Source organism: Podarcis erhardii (assembly GCF_964252035.2).
Source record: "Podarcis erhardii genome assembly, chromosome: 5".
In the NCBI taxonomy this organism is placed as follows: domain Eukaryota; kingdom Metazoa; phylum Chordata; class Lepidosauria; order Squamata; family Lacertidae; genus Podarcis; species Podarcis erhardii.
In genome coordinates, this window is record NC_138509.1 from 35674069 (window position 1) to 35696807 (window position 22739).

A 22739-nucleotide genomic window follows, 5' to 3' on the forward strand; every position below is an offset into this window, starting at 1 on the left:
GGACATGGCAGCTGGGAAATTAGCCTAAAGATAAAGACTCTGAGAAATTAGCTTTGACCTTGGACATTTCAAGGATGTCGGCGGAGAAAAAAGTTACGCTTGAATTGAATAGGACATTTTATCTGTTGGGAAAGCTGCATGAACAGATAGATGCCATGGCTACCAGCGTTGATATTTTGGGAACAAAAGTAGGCATCAGTAAAGAAGTCGACAAGAATCCAGCACAAGAATCTTTCTTAACTGAACAAATTGAAGAACCAGAGAAGGAGAAAGTTGTTGTTAAAGTGATGCAAGGGGGAGCTTTAACCCTACAGAGACAATTGGAGGATTACAAGTTGAGGCCTTACATGACTGTAATTAGGAGAAGCCAGTTTTTGGAGATGGGAGCCTGGTTTGATTTGGAAAATGAAAAGTGGAGAGATCACCCTATGTGGGGATCAAATGACTTTTGGGATATGAATTTGAGCCAGGAGGGGACCGAAGTTTCTGGGGCCTTTGGACTCAGAAGAAGTGTGAAACAAGATCGGGAATACTTTATGGGCCCTATCCTTAATTATGGAAATCTGGCAGACCTGATAAGAAGGAATATGACCATCATTGGGTTGGAGCTTCCCTGAGAACTGTTTCTTAATACTAAAGGTTATCAAGAAGATCGGCAGATGGGACATGAAAAAGACTTAAGAGCCTCGGATTTGAGATCTCCAGGTTGATGGACTGTTGTAAGCCGATGGAACTGTTGGCAGGGGCCGAGACCGGGGAGGGGAGACGGTGAAAGAAAATTGGGAATTTAAAGTGTATATATTGAGAATTTTTTTTTTTTTTAATTGCTTTTAATGAGAGATGGAGAAATTGTGGAATGGAATTTTTATGACCCTAGGGGAAATGTCTTAAGAGAATAGGTTTAAATATATCAGTTTTAATGAGAAATACGATTAAATAAAGTAAAAGTGGATGGCTAATTGGTGAAAGAGAGAATGGAAAATTACAGTATATTAAGATAAATTATTAGGATAAAAATAAAGATGAAGGATTTGCTGAAATACCTATTTGAACTAGAAAACAAAGAGGGGAGGTGTGAGGAGGTCAAGGAAATAAGTCATAGAAAGAAAATTATGTAAAGGTTTAACTTGTTTTTTTTCTGTTTTGATTGTATGTATTTTCTAATTATTATTTTTCTTTTTATCTGTTTTTGTTTGGTTTTTTTGCATTTTTCTTGGAAATGTCTTGGTTTTTTTGTATTGAGTTTTCTGGGGGTTTTTTGTAATGTTTTAAAACCTGAATAAATATTATTTTTTTTAAAAAAAATTCCAATCTGTTACCTCCGAGGATGTGGACAGGCTGCTTGGACGAGTGAAGCCAACCACCTGTCTCCTGGATCCTTGCCCATCCTTGCTTATAAAAGCTAGCCGGGAAGGACTGGGCGATGGGCTTCGTGGGGTGGTGAATGCTTCCCTCCGTGAGGGAGCCTTCCCAGACCCGCTGAAAGAGGCGGTTATTAAACCGCTTCTTAAAAAACCATCTTTAGATGCGGCCACGATAGCCAATTATCGCCCAGTCTCAAATCTTCCATTCTTGGGCAAGGTGATTGAGCGAGTGGTTGCTGAACATCTCCAGGCACGCCTGGAAGAAGCGTACCATTTGGATCCCTTCCAGTCAGGATTCAGGCCTCATCATGGGACTGAAACTGCCTTGGTCTCACTGGTTGATGATCTCCGGCGGGCTAGGGACAAAGGTGAGAGCTGTTTCCTAGTTCTGCTGGATCTCTCAGCGGCGTTTGATACCATCGACCATAACATCCTTCTGGACCGCCTTGAGGGGCTGGGAGTCGGGGGCACTGTCATACAGTGGTTCCGCTCCTTCCTCCTGGGCCGTGTTCAGAAAGTGGTGGGGGGGGATGAGTGTTCAGACCCCTGGGCTCTCACTTGTGGGGTGCCTCAGGGTTCTGTCCTCTCCCCCATGCTTTTTAACATTTACATGCAGCCACTGGGAGAGATCATCAGGAGGTTTGGGCTGGGTGTTCATCAGTATGCGGATGATACCCAGCTCTACCTCTCTTTTAAATCGGAACCAGTGAAGGTGGTGAAGGTCCTGTGTGAGTGTCTGGAGGCGGTTGGAGGATGGATGGCGGCTAACAGATTGAGGTTGAATCCTGACAAGACAGAAGTACTGTTTTTGGGGGACAGGAGGCGAGCAGGTGTGGAGGATTCCCTGGTCCTGAATGGGGTAACTGTGCCCCTGAAGGACCAGGTGCGCAGCCTGGGAGTCATTTTGGACTCACAGCTGTCCATGGAGGCACAGGTCAAATCTGTATCCAGGGCAGCTGTTTACCAGCTCCATCTGGTACGTAGGCTGAGACCCTATCTGCCTGCAGACTGTCTCGCCAGAGTGGTGCATGCTCTGGTTATCTCCCGCTTGGACTACTGCAATGCGCTCTACGTGGGGCTACCTTTGAAGGTGACCCGGAAACTACAACTAATCCAGAACGCGGCAGCTAGACTGGTGAGTGGGAGCGGCCGCCGAGACCATATAACACCGGTCTTGAAAGACCTACATTGGCTCCCAGTACGTTTCCGAGCACAATTCAAAGCGTTGGTGCTGACCTTTAAAGCCCTAAACGGCCTCGGTCCAGTATATCTGAAGGAGCGTCTCCTCCCCCATCGTTCTGCCCGGACACTGAGGTCCAGCGCTGAGGGCCTCCTGGCAGTTCCCTCACTGCGAGAAGCCAAGTTACAGGGAACCAGGCAGAGGGCCTTCTCGGTAGCGGTGCCCGCCCTGTGGAACGCCCTCCCATCAGATGTCAAAGCGATAAACAACTACCTGACATTCAGAAGACATCAGGGAAGTTTTTAATATGTGACATTTTAGTGTATTTTTCATCTTTGTTGGAAGCCACCCAGAGTGGCTGGGGAAACCCAGCCAGATGGGCGGGGTACAAATAATAAATTATTATTATTATAGAATGGAGAAGAATCTTTGTGGAAGAGACCCTGGTATATTACAAAAGGGATAAACTATATGGCTTTTGTTGTTTTCTTTATCTGCTGATATCTCACGGGGTAGAGAACTGGTGGCCCATCAGATGGTGTCAGATTCCAACTCCCATTCATCTCAGTTTGCCTGTCGAAGGGTCAGGGATGAGGGCAGTTAAGAGCCTAAGAAGAACCTGCTGGATCAGGTCAATGGCCCAGCTAGTCCAGTGCCCTGTTCTCACAGTAGCCAGTCAGATGGCTAAACCCTCAAGCAGGACCTGAGCTCAAGAGCAACTTGCGTCCAAAGCTTTATTGCCTCTGTCCATGGAGGCAGAACATGCTCTTGTAGTCTAGAGTCAGGGAATGGTCTGAAGACGAGGACTGTGGGATGCATTCTATGGCAGACCAGCTTTTCTCTGATGGAGAGCTGGAGGGGGAAGAGTCACTCCCCTTGTCCACATGTTCAGAAGCAGAGAGAGAGACAGGAGCTGAATAGCTTAGGGAGGAGTTACCCAGTTGTGAAATAATGACAAGGGAACCAGAAGGAAGGGGACAGCTAGTCAAGACATCAATTGAGAGTGTGAGGGACCCCCCCCCCATGGACTTGGAGGTCTGAACGTATCAGAGAGCAAAGGAGGCAGAGAGGGGGAGGAACTTCCCATTGGTGCCTTGAATGCTGTGGAAGTTGGAAGGAGGATTCAGAGTAGTCAACTGCCCTCCTTGCGGAGAGCTGTATATTTGTGCTTGTAACATGATGTTGTAATCAAAGGACTATAAAGCTATCAACTGCTCATTAATTCTTATCTGTGAAGTTCCCAAAGGGAGGAGAGGACATTCTGTGCCTGACATCTAGCAGTGTTTGGAGCTGTACAAAGCAGCCACTCCCTATACATCAGAACACAGTGATCTTGTAGCTTTAATTGTAACGGATGAAAAATAGGACATTACAACTTAACTGTGAGAACAGTGCCTTGTTCTCACAGTGGCCAGTCAGATGGCTAAACTCTCAAGCAGGACCTGAGCTCAAGAGCAACTTGTGTTCAGAAGCTTTATTGCCTCTGTCCATGGAGGCAGAACATGCTCTTGTAGTCTAGAGTCAGGGAATGGTCTGAAGACGAGGACTGTGGGATGCATTCTATGGCAGACCAGCTTTTCTCTGATGGAGAGCTGGAGGGGGAAGAGTCACTCCCCTTGCCCACAGTGTGTTCAGAAGCAGAGAGAGAGACAGAAGCTGAACAGCTTAGGGAGGAGTTACCCAGTTGTGAAATAATGACAAGGGAACCAGAAGGGAGGGGACAGCTACTCAAGACATCAATTGAGAGTGTGAGGGACCCCCCCCCCCATGGACTTGGAGGTCTGAACGTATCAGAGAGCAAAGGAGGCAGAGAGGGGGAGGAGCTGTATATTTGTGCTTGCAACATGATGTTGTCATAAAAGGACTATCAACTGCTCATCAATTCTTATCTGTGAAGTTCCCGAAGGGAGGGGAGGACTCTCTGTGCCAGACATCTAGCAGTGTTTGGAGCTGTACAAAGCAGCCACTCCCTATACATCAGAACACAGTGATCTTGTAACTTTAATTGTAACAGATGAAAAATAGGACATAGGTAACAACTTAGGTAACTTGTTATTTATTTGTAATCTTTATAGCCCATCTTTTAATTTCAAGAAATTCACAAGATGGGTCTCAAGAAACAAAAAATAATAATGTATGAACTATTGTCCAGACAGGCGCATTATGTGACCCATAGAGAGCAGCAAAATAACAAGATTGTACAATGGTGATGGGATAAAATCAGACAGCAGCAGACAGGGTAAGGGTTGGCATGGCATTGGATCCCAGGATCCTTCCACAAGCCCCATGTTGATAGAATGGATCTGCTGCATTTGGACCGCCCCAAACCTGTTACATGAGAGTCAGCCAGTGTGGTTCAGATTCTTCTTGAGGTGCAAGCTAGGCAAGTAAGGTCTCACTGGGTGACCAGGCTGCAGATTCCTACTGGGCAGATACCCCAACACTAAGCTTGTGGGTGCCGTGATCAATCATCACCTCAGGTCCCTTATAGCCCCCCCCCCTATACTGTGTTGATTCTGCCCAGTGACATCCATGCCCTCATACAAACAACATTCTTCACCTAACAAAGGAAGGCCATAATTTCACAGAGGTAAAGCAAGTGCCAATCAGGTTGCGTTATTTAAAATTATTTCCTTGCCCTGTCAACTAGTGACCCAAATTGCTCAGTGAATGCTCTAACGCCAGTGTGGGTGGGTGGGAAGCTTTCATGGCAAATTGGCCTTGAGTATCATAGGCAGCAGCCTTATATAGGCTTTCCACTCTTCTTTGCAAGGGCTCATGGGACAGTTTTTCCCCATGAGCCCACCACACAAACAAGATACTGGGCAAAGTTTTTCCGGAATCTGTGGGCCACAGCGCTTCTGGGCAAAGGTGTCCTGCCCTTATTGACCACGGAATGATGCTTAAAATAGTATATATATTTTTTAAAAAATGCAAATTGGCATGAAACTCACAACCACAGCTTTCCTGAGATGTATGTTTTCCTATCCAATATCCCTTTAAATTTCTCAAGGTATTTGGATATTGTATTGCTCTAATGCTTGTGATCTTTTTGCTAGTTCAATTCATCCATTCCTCTCTCTGAATGATAGGAGACGATTCTTAAAAACATTTCCATACTTATTTCCCCCCATAGACCCGAATAGATGCGTATTTTGGAATTATTCCTGATTATGGTTCTGTAAAAAACATGATCCACTTGGCCCAGGTGAGCTTTAATGCATATTTTTCCTTATTTCAAAATTTAGAGGCCATTTGATGTTCAAATGAATGTTTAACGTGTGCGAATATTTAAGGGTTTTCTTTTTTTAATTTTCAGAAGGTGACAGGAAAGTTACAGTAAATGAAAAACAATATAGCAATAAATGGTATATGACAAGCTGCCACTCACAGGAGCTTTGTCGCTCTGAGTTATTGCTGGTGTAGTTGCCCGGTTACATGTGATATATGATATATATGTGTCTACACATGTAGAAATTGGCAACAATAACATGCAAATGAAAGCAAAAGTAAATATCCTTAAATAGGGTTCATGCAAAAGAAGAAATAAAGAGAAACTTTTAAATTTCATTGCCTAAAGAGTAGTTCTTAAACTTCAAACATCAAGTGATTTTTTATTCATTATATCTGAAGTGATAGTTAAGTTTTAATTTGCACATTGCAGTTTCTCATTAGCTTACACAGTTTGGCCATTACTAGGATAGTGAACATTAAGGATTGATTTTTGAAATGATTGTATACGAGTTCCAATATCATTTACTTATTAATTTGCAAAGTATGCAAAATATTGGTAAAAACAGATTGTATTTGATAAAAACAGATAAATATGAAAATGTTTCAAGATAAAATAATAATATGTTTTTACGAAACCACACACAAATTTATGAAAACAGTCTAGGAATCCATGGTAGACTACCTTGATTGGTTGCACTCTTTAAGTGTACAAAGAAATACACAACAATATAGTTTATTTAACTATCAATTGCTCAAAACTTATAGCAAGATCTTTGTTGACTGTATAATCATTTTATACCATATAATACATTATTATTATTATTATTATTATTATTATTATTATTATTATTATTATTATTATCCTTCCTCTTCTAGGAGCCTAGGATGACTATCTATAGCCATGAAATACAACCAATATAATCACAGCCAATATACAGTAATCACAAGAATAAAAGTTCACATCTATCTATTTAAAGAAAAGTTTTCACAATTTTTGTAGGGATTAGGGACAGGGTTCTTTCTGTATGTTATAAAGATGCCTGCATGAAAAATTTGAAAATTCTGTACTTTCCCCTTTATTTTATAGGTTTTTAAATCAAGAGAACTGAAATATTTTGACTATGGCAGTAAGAACAAAGCTATATACAATACGGTAAAGAGTTAAAGAAAAGTAAAGTTTCAGGAGTAAACCAGGCACAAATTTGGAGACTGTTGGGTGGGGCCTTGTATGCCTCCTTCCGGCACCTTCTGCAGCCAAGCTGGTGCCGAATGCATTGTTCTACTTCCTTTGGACCACATCAGTGCAGCCAAGATGGTGGTCTTATTGTCTGGGCAGCCCAGGTCACTTTGGTGCTGCTAATGCAGTGGTTGGACTTCACCCCTGGAAACACACTCCATTCTCTCCCAAGACAGATGGATACTAACATTGTAAACCTAGATCCCACCCCTCTCCTGGTAAACCCTTGATGCTTCCCACTATTCCTTGTGGTTAGAGATCTTTTCTTTTCTTTTACTTTGAAATCATATTATCCTTTTCTTAAATCAGAATGTTGCTTATTCCCAAGGAGATGTGTTTAACCTCAGAGCAGCAGAAGCAAACTCAGTTTTATTCCTATAGTCATGGTGGTGCTATGTTTGAAATGCTTTAAAAATATAAAACTGCACATGTTCAGTGTGTGTGTGTGTGTGTGTGTGTGTGTGTGTATATAGCTTCAAAACAGTTATCTTGTTTGTAGAAGCAGCTGTGAAGCCATGCAATGGCAGTAGGAAGGAAATATTCTGAGAACTTCAAAACTGAAGTCATATTGGCAGCTTTCTAAAGCCTGCTCATTGCTACCTGAAAGACGATTAAGTCCAGAGCCTAAGTGTGCCAAGCTGAACTTTAGCAGGCATGCACATTAATCCTGATACACATCCTCAATGTCATTGTACATCCCACAATGTTGGTATATCCGATGCTCAATCCAGTCAAGCAGTTGTCCTACACATAAATCAAGAATGCACAGTAAACAATTAATACGTGACAGATTCATTAATACAATGGAGAAGGAAATCTGATACTAATGCTCAAGGAAGCATATTCCAGAAACATAGGTCACACATCCCAGAGTTTTGATGGTCCTGCATATGAACCATCAGATGGCTAGGAAAACAGTTAAAATCTAAGATTGGCAGATGAAGACCATTTTAATCATTCTGATATTTTCATCCACAGACCACTCCTCCATTGTATCAAATCGAAGACATGGTTGTGCCAACTGCTGTGTGGTATGGTGGACATGATATTGTAATAAACAGAAAGGACATGCAGCTGTTGCTTCCTCGAATCTCTAATTTAGTTTTCCATAAGTATATTCCTGAATGGCAACATGGAGATTTTTTATGGGGTCTGGATCCTCCAAAGAAACTATACACTGATATATTCTATCTTATGCAGACGTACAAGTAAAATGTTATGAATGTCACTAACTGCTTATATTCACTGCGATTGTAGCACTGCATTGGTCTGTATGCCTTGCATTTATGGTCAATTTGTTAACTGATTTTTGTTTCTATTACCTGTTGCTCGTCTTCTAATAAAATCTACCTTTTGGCATTGACACAATTGGTAGTGGAATTCATTGACCTTGCATTGCAAAAGTATACTTCTCTCTGCAAAGGCCTCATCTTTTAGCCACAGCGTACATGTTTCTTGTTGTTCCTTGCAGCACAGGTGCTCATAGGCCCTTTTTAGAATCTGATGAAAGCAGTGGGGCCCCTTTGCAGAATTCTTTTCACAAAGACAATTTTCTAACGCACAAGAAGTAAATAAAGGGAGGGAGAATAATTTTTGGTGCCGGGTTCATGGAGCCCCTAAAGTCCACACATGGAAGCCTAGGGGACCATGGCCTAGGGATCCATGGTCAAGAACCCCTGCTGTGAATCATTGTCCTGACAAGGAGATAATGAGGCTAGGGGTGGGAGATGATATAATTGATATATTTTGTTGGGAGGGGTGCATGGCTGGGGGCTTGGCAAGTAGGGGTTGTTGAGTGGAGAGAATTATTGGGACAAAATGTCAAACCCAACTAAGAAAGGGGCTGATGGGGGGACACCTGTCGAGAGGAAAGGATCTAAACAAGAGATAGACTTTAGGGCAGATATTCTAAGAATGTTTGCGGAAATTAAACAGAGTGAAAAGAATTTAGAGTCTAAACTAGAACAAGTAGATAATAAGATTGGAAAAATGGATAAGAAAATGGACGAAACAGTAAATGAACTGAAAGGGCAAATAAAAGAAGTGCTCAGAAGAACACAATCGGTAGAAGAGGGATTGAAGAAGACAAGACTAGAAATGAAAGATGTCAAATGGGAAGAGGAGAAAATAAAAGTAGAAATGATGGAACTAAGCAAAGCTCAGGAAGAGGTGAAGGACGTGATAGCGATGAATGAACTTCGGTTGAGGGAGGTGAATCTGAGATTCAGAGCTGTGCCAGAGACTCAAGGAGAAAATATCAAAGATAAATTGATAACAGAATTGGCAAAGTGGATGGAACTATCTGCAGAAGAAATGGGAAAGGCGATCCAAAGTGCATTTAGAATGAAAGTGAAAACAACTAAAACAAAAAGATTTATAGGGGACTGCCTGATTACATTCAAAGATAGAGATATGAGAAATATGATTCTACAGAGGAACAGAGAAAAAAGATTGAATATAGATGGGAATTTCATAATTATCTTTAAAGACATACCAATTAGACTGCTTAAACGGAGAGATCCTTATAAATCTCTGGTCCAGACGTTAAAGAGAAACAACATTGAGTTTAGGTGGGAGTTCCCAGAAGGAATTTCATTCATGTATAGGAGTAAAAGACACAGACTGACAAACCCAGAAGAAACTGGGAAATTTTTGAGGAAATACAAAGAATTAAAAGCAGATTCGGAGGAAACCAAAGGAGCAGAGGGAAGAACATAAGGACAACTAAAACCAGAGGAGAAAGAAGAAGAGAACGGAAAGAAAACGGACGAAGAAGAAGAAGAGGAAGAAGAAGAGGTAGACAAATTATAGGTAAATAATTAGATCTTATTTAAATTAAGACATCATGACGTTAAAAATTTGGAATTGGAACATAAATGGGATGAACGAAAAAAAGAAAAGGAACAAAATCGAACAGTTTCTAAAAAGGAAAAACTTAGATATCATTTGTTTACAAGAGACACACGTAGCCAGAAGACACAAAAAAATATTAATCAACAAAAGATTGGGAAATGAATTTGTATCTTTAGACAAGGAGAAAAAGAGAGGAGTGGTCTTATATATTAAAAACCAAATTGAAACTCAACAAATTTTTAAGGATGAAGAGGGAAGGATAATAGCGGTTCGAATTAACTGGCAAGGAGAAAATTTGATAATAGTCGGGATCTATGCACCGAACGGAAGTAAGACTGAATTATATAAAACTTTAGAAGAAAAATTACTTGAATATATAGACCAGAAAATCATCTTAATGGGTGATATGAACGGAGTGATCTCATTAGAAATGGACAGACTTAGGGAAGGAACAAGTAAAGAAGGGAAACTACCAAAATCCTTCTTCTCTATGATAGAGAGTTGCAACTTGATAGACATATGGCGCCTCAAGCATCCGTTAGATAAACAATTTACGTACTACCCTGAACCGAACAAGTCAATGTCAAGGATAGACCAGATTTGGATCTCGAGTGAACTGATACCAAGAACCAAAGAGATAGAAATTCAACCGAAAGTAATTTCTGATCACAACCCAATAGAATTTGAACTAAGAAGCCTCGAAGAAAGAACTTTCAGATGGAGAATGAAAGATTATCTCCTAGACGACCAGAAAATAGTTGAAAAAGCGCAAAAGAAACTAACAGAATATTTCATAGACAATTGTAATAAAGGTACAAGAACTAAAGTGGTCTGGGACGCCAGCAAGGCAGTAATGAGAGGTTTCTTCATCCAGCAAAACTCAATTAAAAATAAAAACAGAGAAAAAGGCAGAAAAGAAATTCTGAAGGAAATCATGGATAATGAACAAAAATTAATTAAGAAACCAAATAATTTGAAGATAAAAGAAAAGATTAAAGCTCTACAAGCACAGTTCGCTATCATAATAAATAGAGAAGTAGAATGGAATATAAAGAAACTGAGACAAAGAAATTTTGAATTTGCGAACAAATCAGGAAAATGGCTTGCATGGCAATTAAAAAAAGGAAGGAACAGAGTACAACAAATAAGATTACAGTAGAAGGAGAAGAGGTAACTAATCCGAAGGAAATTAGAAAGGGATTCTTGGATTACTATAAAAGATTGTACAAAAACAGAGAAAGAAATAACTTGAGGAAGATAGAGAGATATCTGAAAGAGAAAAAGGTACAAAAGATCCCGACTGGAAAAAAAGAGCAATTGAATACCCCAATTGAATTAGAAGAGATAAAAGAGGCGATCAAAGAACTAAAAAGGGGGAAGGCTCCAGGGCCGGATGGATTCACTGCCTGCTACTACAAAGAAATGGAACCTATTTTGACAACGCCATTGAAGGAAGTGATGAACAATATTTTAAGAGAAGGAGAAATCCCCGAAACTTGGAAGGAGGCATATATTACATTCATTCCAAAACAGGATTCTGACCTAACCCAAGTCAAAAATTACAGGCCGATCTCACTCCTAAACTTAGACTATAAGATATTCGCTGCGATTCTTGCAAAGAGGATGAAAAAGATTCTATTAGAAATTATACATAAAGACCAGGCGGGCTTCTTACCAAGCAGACAGATGAAGGACAACACAAGAACTATAGTTAATATGATGGAATATCTGTCTGCTAGGATTGACAAACAAGCTGCAATGATGTTTGTCGATGCCGAAAAGGCATTCGATAATATAATATGGGACTTCATGTTAAGAAATTTGGAACATATGGAGATTGGCAAAGAATTTCTTAATGGAATAAGAGCAATCTACACAGAACAGAAAGCCAAATTGATTATAAATAATGTAGTCACAGAAGAAATAAGGATACAAAAGGGAACAAGACAGGGATGCCCTCTCTCACCGCTACTTTTTATAACGGTACTAGAAGTTCTTTTGAACTCGATCAGACAAAATAAGGAAATAAAGGGAGTGACAATCGGCCAGAACGAATATAAGATCAAAGCATTTGCAGATGACTTGGTAATAATGATTGAAGAACCAATAAGTACGACAAAAGCAGTTTTGGAGGAAATGGAGCAGTTTGGAAGTATGGCAGGTTTTAAACTAAACAAGAAAAAAACAAAAATGATTGTAAAGAACATGGATCAAGATCAAATAGAAGTAATGCAACAACAAACACAAATAGAGGTGGTTAAAAAGGTGAAATACCTGGGTATATGGATAACTTCCAAAAATATAGATTTATATAAAAATAATTATGAACCAGCTTGGAAGAGAATTAAAAAGGACCTGGAGGTGTGGGCGAAACTGAGATTGTCATTTTGGGGAAGGATCTCTACAATCAAAATGAATGTGCTCCCAAGGATACTGTTTCTATTCCAGACTATCCCCATAATTAAAGGAAGGAAGATCTTTAAGGAATGGCAAAGAGTGATCTCAAGATACATCTGGCAGGGCAAAAAGCCGAGAATCCAATTTAAGTTGTTAACAGATACAAAGGAAAGAGGAGGCTTTGCCCTGCCAGACTTAAAACTGTATTACGAGGCCTCATGTCTTTGCTGGACGAAAGAGTGGATTAAACTGGAGAATAATGAATTGTTGGACCTAGAGGGGTTCGACAATAGATTTGGATGGCATGCCTATTTATGGCATGAGAAAAAGAGAGTCCATAAGGGTTTTGAGAACCACATCTTCTGGGGTCCTTTAATTGAGGTATGGGACAGGTATAAAAACCTATTAGAATCTAGAACACCACGTTGGTTATCACCTCTAGAAGCAAAGAGTGTAAGGAGAATTAATATGAGAAGCAAATGGATAACATATGACCAGTTGTTGTTTAAAGAAGGGGGAAAGTGGAAAATAAAACCGTATGAACAGGTGAAGGAACATGTATATGATTGGATGCACTACTTCCAAATGAATGAGATGTTTAAGAAAGATGGTAAAGAACGAGGTTTTGCGGACAAGGAATCGATATTTCAAAGTGAGGTTATAGATAACGATAGTAAAAATTTATCTAAAATGTACAAACTGTTGTTAGATTGGAATTTGGAAGATGAAGAAGTTAAGTCGGTAATGATTAGCTGGGCTAGGGATGTGGGTCACAATATACAATTTGAGGAATGGGAAAAACTATGGAAGGAGGGTCTAAAATTCACTGCATGTACGACGTTAAAAGAAAATACGATGAAGATGTTCTATAGATGGTATATGACACCGGTAAAACTGGCAAAGATGTACAAGACATGCAATAGGTGCTAGAAGTGTGGGGATAAGGAGGGTACTTTTTATCACATGTGGTGGGATTGCAGGAAAGTGAGAGACTTCTGGGAGAAAATATACAATGAGTTAAAGAAGATTTTAAAATACACGTTTAAAAAAAGGCTGGAAGTCTTTTTATTGGGAATACTAGGAAATGAGATAAAAAGGAAAGATTGCAAATTTTTTCGATACGCAATTACAGCCGCAAGAGTGGTTTTGGCCCAGAGATGGAAACAGCAAGAAATACCGACTGTAGAAGATTGGAGAATAAGATTGTTAGATTACGCAGAGTTAGACAAATTGACAGGGAAGATTAGATACTTAAGAGACCAAAAGTTCATCGGGGACTGGGAGAAATTTGTGGAATATCTGGATTGTCTAAGTAAAGGTCAGATGACGCTTAAGGGATTTAAAGAAGCACTGTAAAAAAGTAAGAAGTATTGTCTAAAGGGAACAGGAAGAAAAAAAGAGAGAGAGATAAATAATGTCAATACAAAACCGAGAAATGTGTAATGAAAATTATGATTATGGATGATTTACGGAACAGCTGAGGGAAGTCTAAAAAAGAAATAAGTTATGAAAATGATATGAAACTAGCATATTTTGTGTTGTTTTGTTTTGTTTTGTTTGCTGATGCTTATTAATAAAAATTATATGGGGGGGGGGGGAAAGGGGGTGGGAGATGGCACACAATTTCCTCCAGCAACTCTGAGATTACATAGAATCATAGAATCATAGAGTTGGAAGAGACCCAAGGGCCATCGAGTCCAACCCCCTGCCAAGCAGGAAACACCATCAGAGCACTCCTGACATATGGTTGTCAAGCCTCTGCTTAAAGACCTCCAAACAAGGAGACTCCACCACACTCCTTGGCAGCAAATTCCACTGTCGAACAGCTCTTACTGTCAGGAAGTTCTTCCTAATGTTTAGGTGGAATCTTTTTTCTTGTAGTTTGGAACCATTGCTCCGTGCCCGCTTCTCTGGAGCAGCAGAAAACAACCTTTCTCCCTCCTCTATGTGACATCCTTTTATATATTTGAACATGGCTATCATATCACCCCTTAACCTCCTCTTCTCCAGGCTAAATCCAAAAACTTATTGTGTACCCTTGGATGCAGTTCATCAGGCCCTGGAGATTTGAATTTATTTAAAGTAGCTGATCGCCGAAGGATTGATGCTTTTGAATTATGGTGCTGGAGGAGACTCTTGAGAGTCCCATGGACTGCAAGAAGATCAAATGTATCCATTCTTAAGGAAATCAGCCCTGAGTGCTCACTGGAAGGAAAGATCATGAAGCTGAGGCTCCAATACTTTGGCCACCTCATGAGAAGAGAAGATTCCCTGGAAAAGACCCTGATGTTGGGAAAGATGGAGGGTACAAGGAGAAGGGGATGACAGAGGACGAGATGGTTGGACAGTGTTCTCGAAGCTACAAACATGAGCCTGACCAAACTGCGGGAGGCAGTGGAAGACAGGAGTGCCTGGCGTGCTCTGGTCCATGGGGTCACGAAGAGTCAGACACGACTAAAATACTAAACAACAACAACAAATGCTATTGTCCATGGAAAGTCACGAAGAGTCGGACACAACTAAACAACTAAACAACAACAAAGTAGCTAGCTGTTCCCTTACTACCTCTTTACCTATCTTGGGCTGTAGCTCCCTCTTTACATCATTTATTCTGCTATGACCAGGTGGCCATGCAGGAGTTCTGTGTGGAAGGGGATTGTACAAAAGGCGGGGATGTAGGACCGGTGTGTGTAGGTGAAAATGGGTGCAGAATAGAAGGCATAAGTGGCTTCAAAAATAAAACGTTGGGAAAGCCAGATGTGAGCTTAGAAGTTGCATAGGGTGCTAAAAAGAAGCACCAGGAGGTTAATGTGAGGGGAGGTGGTTGGTGACTAGAGTGAGTAGGGTGAGCAGGGGGGCAGAGCCCCCTAGTTAGGCAAAAATGCATAGAAACATGTGGGTCAAATTGAGACTAAATCATTTTTTTTTAATGCAAACAAATGTGAAGAACTGAAACTGAGACTTTTAAAAATGAGAAAATGAAAACAATCTATCCCCTTGGCAAGGATTCTCTCAACCTGTGATCTGTGAGCTTTATTTAGGTGGTCTGCAGCAGACTAGAACACTTTATCAATTGATTTCTACAGAATTCTATGGCATGCAACTGTAATACATGAAAATGCAATATAAGGAATAAACGAAGCCATCAAAATATAACAAACAGCTATCACAGCACAGTACAATTTCAGTCAGAGGCATTAAATTAAGTCAGAAAATTAAATTAAATGGTCCACCAGAAACCTCAGCAATTTTCAAGTGGTCCATGGTTGGGAATTTTGAGGAACCACTGTGCTGGGGTTTATGCAGATTTTGAGAGGCTTTACATTTCTGGTACCAAAGCTGGGGAGGAGAAACTATCTATGGTCTTTGTACGAATACCTCCCTCTCCCCCTGCATTTCATAGAAAATAATTTTTAAGTTTGAGAGGTCCATTTGCCCTCCTAGGCAGGCGGTTTTGCAGATGAGCTCTGAGCCGCTCTAGGTAACCAGCGAATGGCAGGCCAGATCATCTGCCTGCCACATATTGGCCTATGGCGGCAAGAGGTCTCGGGCATTCCCTTGGGCAGGGGACCAACTGACCAATAGGGGAACTTGGCCCGGTGTCCAGGGACAGGATAAATTGCCTCTTCCTTTTGACTTTTGGTTCAAAATGAAAAAAATCCGACTTCCGGAGGCGGCGCGAAGGGTAATGGCTGCCCTTTCCTAACCGGGAAGGGAGCTCCGCTCGAGAAAGGGTCGTCCGCTACGGCGAAAGCGGAGACCCACAACGGAAACCCGCAGGCGGCAGAAGCCTGCGGTCCTGGGACCCGGCGGGCGCCAGTAGCGGCCCCCAAAACGTTGAAGGAACCCCGTAAGGGGCTCCGGATCGTGGAGGAGGCTGCGGCGCTGAGGGTCGTTCCGCAATCGGTGGAGTGAAGCCGCGTAGCTGTTGCCAGTGAGCGCTGACCTTTCTTCCTGAAATTTTTGCTTTGAAAACAACAACCCGTGAGTAAATAATTGACTGTATGCAATTTGGAACTTTAAAACATTAAATTTGGCTGAAAGCGGAGTGACGAAAAACAGGAAGTCCGTCTTCCGCTCCCGTTGAACTTGAACGCAAAGAGCTGGAGGAGTGGAGGCAAAGAGAGACCTTTTAAACTATTTGATCTGAGCACCCATTGAACTTTATCTCAAGTGGAATAACAAATTTTATGTACTGGACTTTATGAATTTTAGCTGCATGGGGATATCTTTCTTCTCTTGGAGTTACATTTTAACTAAAAACCCCAGGTGCTGGAGCTGCCTGAGAAATTGAGCTGTCAGTTTGCAGTTTGCAGTTTGGATACTTTGAATCTGAACTTTGAAATAATCTGAGAGAGTCTGAACTTGCTACTTTGAGGCATTTGGATTACCAGTTTGCACCACTAGAAACACTGTTGCTGTATTAAACCCTAACTCTGCTGAAAAATTTTTTATTGAAGGTTCTTGGACTTTAGAAATTTGACTTTATTTTAACTGAAATTGATCTCTTCCTTGAAACATTTTAAACTCCCCCTAGAGGATTTGGGACTTATAGCAGTGACTCGTATTTTACTTTCCTTTTCCCGGCCCTCTGTTGACTGTTACCATCTGGGCCGCTGCTTTCTCATGGGAACAACTCAGCTTGACCTTGACTTTTAGATAACTTGGAATGAGTGGTGCAAGAAGGAGAGGAAGAACTAAACAAACAACTTTGACAACTTTAACCGCAGCCTCACAGGCACGTAGATCATCTGTGCCTACTTTGCCTTCTGAGGAGGAAGCTGCCTCTCTGCCACGGGCAGGGGAGGGAGAAACTGAGGAATTACAATTGGAAGATATGGCCTCAGGGGCAAGCACTGCTATTTTAGAGAAAATTTTTGAAAAATTAGAATCTTTGGACAAGAAAGTAGAATCTTTGGACAAGAAGGCCGATGAGCAAACATATAAAATTGACCAGAACACAGAATGTTTAAATAAATTATCTGGACAAGTTGCACAGAATACTCAAGCAATTGGAGAATTGAAGGAGGCTGCAGGGGAAAATCGGAAATTGGCTGAAGATACCAGCCAAAAACTTGAAAATTTAGAACAAGAGGTAAGACCACTCTGCAAACAAGTAGGTGAACACCAGACCTATCTATCTATGATTGAACTGCGGAACCGGGAGAGCAATTTAAGGATAAGAGCAATACCAGAAGTGGAAGAAGGCAACCTAGCTGAGTTTTTGACCAAAGAATTCTCCAAATTTTGGAGCTTAGAGGAAAAGGATTTTAAAATTGTTTCAGCTTTTAGGCTCGGAAGACTTATAAAGAAAGAGAAGCCCAGAGACTGTTTGATAACATTGAGGTCAAAGGAGGAAAGGGACAAGATTCTGGGCCTACACTACGGAAAGTCACTGGACATTCTGGACAAAAGAACTGAGATCTACAAGGATATTCCTAAACAACTGTTAGATCTTAGATCTAACTACTTGGAGTTGACAAGATTACTAAGGAAGAATTCAATCATCTTTAGGTGGGAATTTCCTCAAGGACTATCTTTTACCTTTAGAGGGAAGAAGATCAAAATCAGAACATCGGAAGATAGAGATAAATTTCTGAACATATACGGAGAGGACCTTCACAAAGGAATTGATCAACTTCCAGGGCCTGAAACACCAGAGGTACCTGCACCCTTGGACCCTGAAGATCCTTCAAATAAGGTACCACCCCTTGAAAAATAACCAGATTTATTCAGGATGTCTCTGCAACTTTTGAGTTGGAACATTAATGGCTGTAACATCCCGGAAAAAAGGAGGAAAATTTTTTATATATTAAAAAAAGAACAATTGGACATTATTTGCTTACAAGAAACACATGTGACTACGCTCCATAGAAAGGTGTTAATAAATAAAAGACTTGGTCAAGAATTTATATCTTCGGACAGAGTAAAGAAGCGAGGAGTGGTGATATATGCAAAAGAGAGCCTGTCACCTAAATTTTTATTTAAAGACGAACATGGAAGAATTTTAGCAATTGAGATACAACATCAAGGAGAAAAGATTTTGATATTAGGAATTTATGCACCAAATGACGGGAAATCGGAATTTTATAAGAAGTTGCATGAGATTATGCTGGACTATCTGGACTACAACAACATCATTATGATGGGAGACATGAATGGGGTCGTATCGACTAACATGGATAAGTCACAAAATCAAAATGTTACAAAAGACGGCAGACTACCAAAGACCTTTTTTGAAATGACCGACAATATGGACTGGATTGACATTTGGAGAACTAAGAACCCCCTGGGAAGAGAGGGAACATTCTTCTCTGAAGCCCAGCTGACTTGGACAAGAATCGACCAAATATGGATAACTAGAGGTCTGGCACCCAAGGTTAGAAAAGTGGAAATCTGCCCAAAGACCTGCTCCGACCATAACGCGCTGAAGATGGATATGACACTTTTGCCAACCGGCTCCTTTAGATGGAAGATGAACGATAGCTTGTTTAGAGACCAGGAGATTATTAAGAAGGCCCAAAAAACTCTGAAGGACTATTTCGAAATAAATATGAACACTACGGTGGAAAAAAGAACTATCTGGGACGCAAGCAAAGCTGTGATGAGGGGGTTCTTGATACAACAGAACGTCGTAAAGAAAAGGACACAAAATGAAAGGAAAGATAAGATCTTGCAGAAAATTAAAGAATTGGAGAAGAAATTAAGATCAAATCCGAAGTCACAGCCGATTCTGAGAGAAATTAAACTATACCAAGCACAATATTCCAAATTGATAAACCAAGAAATAGAATGGAAGATTAAATTAATGAAACAAAAAACTTTTGAATCGGCGAATAAATGTGGGAAACTGCTTGCTTGGCAGTTGAAGAAGAGACAGAAATTAAATACAGTTACAAACCTAGAAATTGAAGGAAGAAACATTCAGAACCCCATGGAAATTAGAAAGTGCTTCCAGAGATACTTCAAAAAATTATACACTCAAGGGCCGCAAGATGAGGCTGAGATTAAACAATTTTTGGAAAGAAATGGACTAACAAAGTTGTCACAAAAAAACAGATTAATCCTGAACAACAAAATAACACAACAAGAGATTGAACAAGCCATCCAGAACATGCAACTGGGCAAATCTCCAGGGCCAGATGGCCTGACTTCCAAGTATTACAAGATATTAAAAGACTATCTGATCCAACCAATGATGGAGGTTTGTAATGAAATTATGGAAGGGAAGAAGGCGCCGGAATCGTGGAAGGAAGCTTTTATCACATTGATACCAAAATCTGAAACTGAAAAGACACAACTCAAAAACTACCGTCCCATTTCCCTTCTGAATGTGGATTACAAAATATTTGCAGACATTTTGGCAAGTAGACTAAAAAGAGTTCTTAATGAAGTAATTCATAAAGACCAGGCAGGCTTTCTCCCAGGTAGACATATGTTTGCTAATACTAGGAACATTATTGACATTTTGGAACTTTTGCAAACAGACATAAATACAAAAGCAGTGTTAATTTTTATAGATGCGGAGAAGGCCTTTGATAACATTTCTTGGAAATTTATGAAGGGAAATTTGAAAGAAATGGGAGTGGGACGGGGGTTTGAGAATGGGATTGATGCAATATATTCAGAACAAAAGGCCAAACTGATAGTTAACAATGTGGTTACAGAAGAGTTCAAAATTGAAAAAGGAACACGACAAGGCTGCCCGATTTCCCCTTTGTTATTTATCTCGGTTCTGGAGGTGCTCTTGAATATGATCAGAGGGGACTGGTTGGTGGAAGGGATTCAGGTCGGAGCGAAACAATACAAACTTAAAGCTTTTGCAGATGACCTAGTTTTGACCCTGCAGGAGCCAGAATCTAGTACGAAAAGAGTATTACAATTGATTCAGGACTTTGGTCGGGTGGCGGGATTTAAATTAAACAAACAGAAAACCAAGGTGCTGGGAAAAAATTTGACAGATATAGAGTCAGAACGGTTTCAGAGAGAAACAGAATTAACTATGGTTAAAAAGGTAAAGTACCTAGGAGTAAACATAACAGCAAAAAACCTGAGTCTATTCAAGGACAACTATGAAAAATGTTGGTCTGAAATTAAGAGAGACTTGGATAGTTGGACAAAATTGAAGCTTTCTTTGTTAGGCCGAAATGCTGCTATTAAGATGAATGTATTGCCAAAAATGTTGTTTTTGTTTCAAACATTACAGATTGTGGATAAAACGGAGTGCTTCCGGAAGTGGCAGAAAGATATATCTAAATTTGTCTGGCAGGGCAAAAAGCCCAGAATTAAGTTTAAGATATTAACAGATGCGAAAGAAAGAGGGGGCTTTGCCCTGCCAGACTTAAAGTTGTACTATGAAGCCGCAGCTTTCTGCTGGCTAAAAGATTGGCTACTTCTCGAAGACACTGACGTACTGGACCTGGAAGGTTTTAACAATGCTTTTGGTTGGCATGCATACTTATGGTATGACAAAGTTAAGATCAATAAGGCCTTTAAGAACCATATTGTCAGGAAAGCAGTGTTTAATGTCTGGACAAAATACAAAGACTTATTGGAAAATAAAACTCCAAGGTGGCTTTCACCTCTGGAGGCTAAGGCCCGAAAAAGACCCAATATGGAGGCCAAATGGCCAAAATATTGGGAGATATTAGAAAAAGATGGAGACAATTGGAAATTGCAGAGTTTGGAGAAAATGAAGGATAAGGTGCGAGACTGGTTACATTATGCTCAGATTAAAGAAGTTTTTAAAAATGACAAAAAGTTAGGGTTCCAGGTGGAGAAATCGAAGTTAGAAACAGAATTGTTAGAACCAAAGACCAAGGTACTATCTAGAATGTATAACTTGCTGCTAAAATGGAATACACAAGACGAAATGGTTAAATCGGCTATGATAAAATGGGCACAGGACATTGGGCATAACATTATGTTTGAGGACTGGGAAAGGTTGTGGACCACTGGGCTGAACTTCACCGCATGTAATGCTCTGAAGGAAAATGTAATGAAAATGATATATAGATGGTACATGACCCCAGTTAAACTTGCCAAAATATACCATTCGTCTGATAATAAATGTTGGAAATGCAGAGAAAATGAAGGAACATTCTTTCACCTCTGGTGGACATGCCCTAAGGTGAAGGCCTTCTGGGAAATGATATATAATGAGCTGAAAAAGGTATTTAAGTATACCTTCACAAAGAAACCAGAGGCCTTCCTTCTGGGTATTGTCGGCCAGAAGGTGTTAAAGAAGGATCGAACATTTTTTATGTATGCAACAACGGCAGCAAGGATTCTTATTGCAAAAAAACTGGAAAACTCAAGATCTACCCACACTGGAAGAGTGGCAGATGCAGCTGATGGACTATATGCAAATGGCCGAGATGACCGGCAGAATCCGTGATCTGGGAGAAGAGAAGATGGAGGAAGACTGGGAGAAATTTAAGATGTATCTACAAAAACATTGTAATTTGGTTGAATGTTAAGAAGGATGCTAGATTATAAAAAATTGGCCACCACTAAACTAGATTTAAATTTGATGATAAGTGAGACTAAAGAAAATATAAATTTTTTTTGGAAGAAGTGCTAGATTATATTTGAATGAGTTGACATGAGATTGTAAACAAGTTGATAATTTGTTTGGAAAAAAATTTTAACGATGTAAATGGGAGCGGGAGACGTGAGGGAGTCCAAAGAACGTGTTGAAATTGTTGTAAAAGAAGTAAGATTGTTTATCATGTGTGCATTTATATTTAAAAACATTAATAAATATTTATAAAAAAACAAAAAACAAAATGAAAAAAATCCCCCCAGATGGCCAGGATTTCCTGGGTGTATGGCAGCTCTATTAATCACTGAAAACCACATTCTCAGTTAAAACCACATTTCTAAAGGTTGATATACAATTTATATACCAATTAATATAAAAATAAACCTCTAAGTGGGTTAGATTAAAACAGCAACAAGGTAAAAGGAGAAACAACAATATACATTATAATGCTTTGTACAGACTTATCATTAGGCAAATGTTGGGTGTGTGATGATGCTTTCTTTCTCAACTGTTTTCATAGTTTCCAGAAGCTTCTGGCTGGTTGCCCAGGAAAGTATAAAGACAAGGAAAAGTTTCTTACAGTCCTTTTTCATTTCGAACACAGAGAGGCTCTAGAACCCAGCCTCATGGATAATGGCGTTGTCCTCAGTTAATCTGCACCCCCTTCTCTCCCACTTCCTCATTCGTCGTCATCATCACCTGCTGTACGGGGGCTGCTAAGTGCACTCTGTCTTTGAGTTCTTTCTTTCCTACTTTTAAGGCTCACTGGGTTCTGGGAAATGGAAGGTCTGGAATTTTTTCTAATAACAGGTCAGCAATGTGTTGCTCCTCCTCTCCCATTATTTCCCAACTTTCCCCCTCACCTGCCTCTGAGCTGCTACCTCTCTCAAACCCCTGTTACAATTGAGACTATCTTCCACTTCCTCCCTC

General features: G+C 40.3%; 1 protein-coding gene and 1 long non-coding RNA gene across 8 annotated transcripts in view; one reads left to right on the forward strand and one right to left on the reverse strand.

Moving 5' to 3' along the window:
* LOC309341923 (lipase member M-like) overlaps positions 1-8383 on the forward strand; it is a 55705-nt gene extending 47322 nt beyond the window's left edge. For all 7 annotated transcript variants that reach the window (XM_081861897.1, XM_081861892.1, XM_081861898.1 and 4 more), the window contains 3 exons: positions 5681-5752; positions 6866-6931; positions 7994-8383. In XM_081861897.1, the coding sequence (XP_081718023.1) occupies positions 5681-5752; positions 6866-6931; positions 7994-8227 (372 nt within the window). In that variant the 3' untranslated portion in view covers positions 8228-8383. The remainder of the gene's footprint in view (positions 1-5680; positions 5753-6865; positions 6932-7993) is intronic.
* LOC309341995 lies at positions 7275-22730 on the reverse strand. The gene is made up of 2 exons (XR_014156644.1): positions 22412-22730; positions 7275-7601 (listed from the first exon to the last, which is right to left on the reverse strand). It is a non-coding gene; the product is annotated as an uncharacterized lncRNA (long non-coding RNA).
* Positions 22731-22739: the final 9 nt, after the last annotated feature.